General features: G+C 42.6%; 2 protein-coding genes across 3 annotated transcripts in view; both read left to right on the top strand.

The window, feature by feature from the left end:
• Nucleotides 1-1,225, top strand: part of rdh5 (retinol dehydrogenase 5 (11-cis/9-cis)) — a 5,179-nt gene extending 3,954 nt beyond the window's left edge. The window contains exons 3-4 of the mRNA XM_062545279.1: nucleotides 304-467; nucleotides 1,005-1,225. Of these exons, the coding sequence (XP_062401263.1) occupies nucleotides 304-467; nucleotides 1,005-1,225 (385 nt within the window). The remainder of the gene's footprint in view (nucleotides 1-303; nucleotides 468-1,004) is intronic.
• Nucleotides 1,226-2,775: 1,550 nt separating this feature from the next.
• Nucleotides 2,776-5,000, top strand: part of gls2b (glutaminase 2b (liver, mitochondrial)) — a 19,721-nt gene continuing 17,496 nt past the window's right edge. For both annotated transcript variants that reach the window (XM_062545278.1, XM_062545277.1), the window contains exons 1-3: nucleotides 2,776-3,049; nucleotides 3,190-3,295; nucleotides 4,404-4,525. In XM_062545278.1, the coding sequence (XP_062401262.1) occupies nucleotides 2,868-3,049; nucleotides 3,190-3,295; nucleotides 4,404-4,525 (410 nt within the window). In that variant the 5' untranslated portion in view covers nucleotides 2,776-2,867. The remainder of the gene's footprint in view (nucleotides 3,050-3,189; nucleotides 3,296-4,403; nucleotides 4,526-5,000) is intronic.

Raw genomic sequence — 5,000 nt, 5'->3', positions numbered from 1 at the left:
AATTTCTTGAAGAGATGCAGTCGTTTCACTTATTGCTAAAGTAATGACCTGAAACAAGTGAAAAGGCTCCATCTCTTCAAGAAATTTTACATTTTTAACACAAACACTTCGCTTAGAAAAGCCTTCAGAAACCACTTAAACCTTAGAAAACTCCAATCGACCAACTGGAGGGCATGTGTTTATGAACTGATATCCAACCATCTCTAGCATGCATTTGTACTCCACGTACAAAATGGATATAGCATTACACGGCATGGTGTGTGTAGGTTCTAGAATGTTATTCTTGTGTCTTGTTGTTTGCAGGAGGGACATCCACTATTTTGGAATCAAAGTGTGCATCATTGAGCCGGGTTTCTTTAAGACCCAGGTGACAAGCCTCGACCCCATCGAGAAAGAGCTCACGCGCCTGTGGAACAAACTCACACCTGAGGTCCGAGCCAGCTATGGAGAGAAATACCTCGACAAGTGTGAGTAGGCCTACAAGCTCCAGAGACATCCAGAAGTGAATATATAAATATATAACAGAGGTCAGGGTAGTTTTGGGGTCATCCAAAATTGAAAATTTACTATTTTGAATATTTATCATATTTTAACATGACACTCAAACAGTATCACGTGGAGTGCTAGGTGTTCTTTGAATTTGTCATTTTTATTTTGTTCTTTGTCTTCTAAGTTTTTAATAAAAAACACAATAATGCATTTGGGGGTGGAATTAATTGATTTCCTTTTTGTTTATCAATTTAATTCCTATATCCGCAGACATCAAGATGCAGCGGCTTTAGAATAAAAACACAATAATGCATTTGGGGGTGGAATTAATTGATTTCCTTTCTGTTTATCAATTCACTTCCTACATCCGCAGATATCAAGATATCAGCGGTTTTGGAATAAAAACACAATAATGCATTTGGGGTGGAATGAATTGATTCCCTTTTTGTTTTGTTTATTTACTTCCTACTGTATATCCGCATTTTGTTGATCAATTTACCTCCAATTATCCGCAGACATCAAGATGCAACGTCTGATCATGAACGCGGTGTGCGACTCCGACCTGAGCAAGGTGACCAACTGCATGGAGCACGCGCTGACCTCCGCGTACCCGCGCACCCGCTACAGCGCCGGCTGGGACGCCAAATTCGTGTGGATCCCCCTCTCCTACATGCCCTCCTTCGTGGTGGACATCGGCCTCAAACTGGTGCTGCCCAAGCCTGCCAAGAGCGTGTAGCGGTGCCCACTTGTGCCCGTGTGTGCCAGCGTGTGCCAGCGTGCCAGCGTTGTGTTCTAGGTGTATTGAATTGAAGTGTTTTTTTTTGCGTGAGGAGATAAAACCATTTGCCAGTAAATTATTGTATATTTATGTGTGAAGAAAAGCTGCCTGTGAACTATAATGTTGTTGCCTTATTATTTGCGATGCAGTAAAAAAAAAAAAAACAGTAATGTCGACTCAAGGCCTTCCTTGTCACCCCTGTGTGAGAAAAGGCTGTAGTTGTTGGATTGGGAGCATTTGGTTTGTGGGGGTGAAGAGAACCTGTGTGTGACTTAGAGAGAGAGCCAGAGTGCAGTGGGCTATGAGATGGATCTGGACCCAAACCAGCCTGGTTTTGGCCCAAAGTGGCATTGGAATGCGGGCCGAATCTGGGCCAGGGTCCTAGGGTCCAATACCATCTGAAGATGTACATGTACACAGTGCTTCTTTAATCAAATACCACTCCCTCCAGGATTTTGTGATTCAATGCTTTTCCTGCAATTGCAACAGCCATTTTATCTTATTACCGCAATAGTTTCATCAAAAAAAAAAAACAGTCATGAAATTTCGGCACTATCTTGTGATTGATTTTTATCAAACTCAGAATCACCGCAGCTTTAACTGCAAATTTTGAGAATTCAGGCAGCAAATTCAGTCACGTTTAGCCACAAAAATCACAAAAGAGCAAGATCCTGGGGGACCGTTAGACAGTGAAGCAGGCATGGATCAGGGGTGTCATCTGCTGCTGATTAACTGATTTAATGTGCATTTTCTAATACCACTCACTGTGAACACTGCATTTGTGAACTTTACACCTCTGTAAATGTACAAATTAAATAAAGTGTAACAAAAACATTAACATAACAATGTCTGTGCAGGTTTGGTTTCATCTTATCCACTCTGACTCAAGAACTGCTGTTGTGCGCCCTAATTGTCATTGGCATATTCTCTGAACAGGTCAAGGCTATTTCATGAGTTTCAACAACCTAAATGTTAAGGTTAAGGGGAATCCAAAGAATAAGTGGGCCGTCTGCAAAAGTCTTAGTAAAGTAGGCCTACTGTTCTGAAGATTTGCTCTCGGGGTCCCCCTACAGCTGAGAAGTGCGATAATAAACAAACCAAATATGCGGCTTTTCAGCAGGAGCGGAGTTCCTGCCCAAGTACAGAAAGTTGTTGGGTCGGTAATCGCCTGTAGAGGGCCGCTAAAGTGCCGAGCGTCTGTTATGAGGATTTATATGCCATCAAAAAGATGCTGGAACGTTATTAGGCTAAACATTTGTTTTTTTACTTTAAATGGTGCCTTTACTTACTGTAGCCTACTTAAACGTTTTTATTTATGTTTAGTTGAGAACGCAGACTGTCATAACACATAAGCAGGTGATTTAACCTGCAGCAAAAGATCAACGGCGCTGTCACCGTATTCCCTTTGTGATTGGCCACTCCAGGTAGCCTCACTGCAGTTAGGTCACTGCCCAGTAGTCGATAGAGTTTTGTCAGCTGGTTGCCTGTTGCTTACGCACAGACAGGGCCACTCACTCAGTCCCAATCGCTTACGGTAACAGAACCCCTGTAAGCCACAGGACGTCTCTTTGAAACTTTCGTTCACGCAAGTAAAGAGACTATGTTCTGTTTAAAAATCATACGTGTGGGTAATGCGGGAGTTGTGGAGTGCTTCGTGAAAGATGTATCAAGAGCGTCAGTGTTTAAATTTCGGAAAAATATGAGGAGCCATGCTGTAAACAGAAAGAGGTACAGCGGGACCTCTTACTTGAGACAGCATTATGGTAGCGGATTCTCTCAAATGTGAGTTGGCAATATTTCGGCTGTTGAAAATATTTTCATTCGTATACAGGCTATGCTACATAGTTCTAATTCTCTTTTGACCTGATTTGTTTCGAGCTCCAGACTCTAGACATACTAGGAATAATGACTTTTTCCGCCAGGCATATGAATGAAAAAAGAAAAGGTCTTTTCTCGGCACTGGAAGATATGCTTTTCTACACAATCACACAGGGCGAGGAGAAAATCTCAATTTCTCAGTTTATCTCCGTAAGTATGCATAAATCTGATTAAGTGATTGAAAGGCAGAAGAAATCCCTTTAGCTGTTCTCAGTAGGCCTATCTCTTCATTGTTTTGCTGTGTCTGTATATGAGACTGTGTGGTATGGATAGGCCTACATCTCTGTCATGGCTTAGACTAGAATTTTCTCAGCAGCCTACTTACATGTTGTTTGGTGGACAGATTGCTTTATCTCCTAACAACAAGTGATGCATCTAATTTAATAAATACATAAAGTAGCCTAGCCTGTAACTGATGCATTGAAATCGTGACACAGAAGATCGAATTATAGCATATGGAAATATGTAGGCCTACATCTTTTTGTGTAAAAAGAAATGGTAGATTACATTTACCACATAACATGATAGACAGTAACCTAATCTGTGAGATATTCAAATCCCCCCCATGAGGCTGAAGTAGCCTATCATAATCAATATCCTGTTGAATCAACACTTCAAGATCACATTTGATCATTTTGCATTAATGCAAAACAACTTACAGTAGAGATGAATTCAGTGTCATTATGCATGGTGCCTCTGGCAATTAAATCATGCTGATATGTTTTTAGCTCCTTTTCCCTATAGAGTACATTGTCTGTACGCTGACCAGTTTACTTATTATCTATTAGCGATCCAATCCTTTCCCTACTGACTGTATTTATTCCTTAGTTCTGTGGCAAACAATAAGCCTACTGTGCTGCCAGGTTGGATTTTTCCTCACAACTATAAATTAACATTGTCTGTTGTTAGGCTACTGTAAATCTCACTGTGTTCTTGTGTTGTACGCTAAATGTGTTTTTCTTCAGTGCTGTTAACTATGTACTGTCTGTGTTGTTGTGTTGAGAGCCCTCTCTGTTGAATTGATCCTAAAAGCTTAAAAATGTTTTTTTTCCATGTTGTAAATCGCTTTGGTTAAAATGCGTCAGCCAAATGTAATGTAATGTGTTGCTTTACTAAATGTGATTTTCTTTTAAAAACGTTCTTTCTCTATTAAACGTGTACTGTCTGAAACCACCTTGTTGTCTGATCTCTCTGTGCTCTCCCCGTGCCGTGGCTACCCCTCTGCCCCCCCCCCCCCCCATCCCCCCCCCCCATGCAGGCCCTGAAGAGCACAGGGCTCCTGATCACTGACCCCCGCCTGAAGGACTGCATGGAGAAGCTCCGTCTGACCGTGCGCGACTCCATCACTGAAGTCATGATGGACAGAGAACTCTTTAGAAAGTGAGTCCCACTCCTCCACCCCCTCTGCACCCTCACACACCCCCTTCCCCCCGTGTCCCTCAGTTCTTCACACACACACACACACACACACACACACACACACACACACACACACACACACACACACACACACTCCAGCTTGACCAGAGCTCCTCATGTTACACACACTCTCTCTGATCAGTGGTGCCCTGTGCCAAACAGGCTATTTATATCCCCTCTCGAGATGATTCCCCTCTCACTCCTAGATACTGACCGGCTCTGCATCTGTCGGAGTCCGAGCTGACGACAGGCTGAGGTCAAGCCAGCGTCCACTTGCAGTGAGGCGTGCGCTGGCTTTGGTGCGGTTAAGCCACAAAGAGGGCTTTATGGGCGCTGCACATAAATCAGGATAACGGTGATGTTTGTTGTTGTGTAACAATTCAAAAGCTCTGCCAGTCGATAACAAGGTGCTAAGAAACAAACAGACACAACAATA

This window comes from Sardina pilchardus, chromosome 9, assembly GCF_963854185.1.
Source record: "Sardina pilchardus chromosome 9, fSarPil1.1, whole genome shotgun sequence".
NCBI lineage: Eukaryota > Metazoa > Chordata > Actinopteri > Clupeiformes > Clupeidae > Sardina > Sardina pilchardus.
This window is presented reverse-complemented; position numbering and strand designations above follow the sequence as displayed.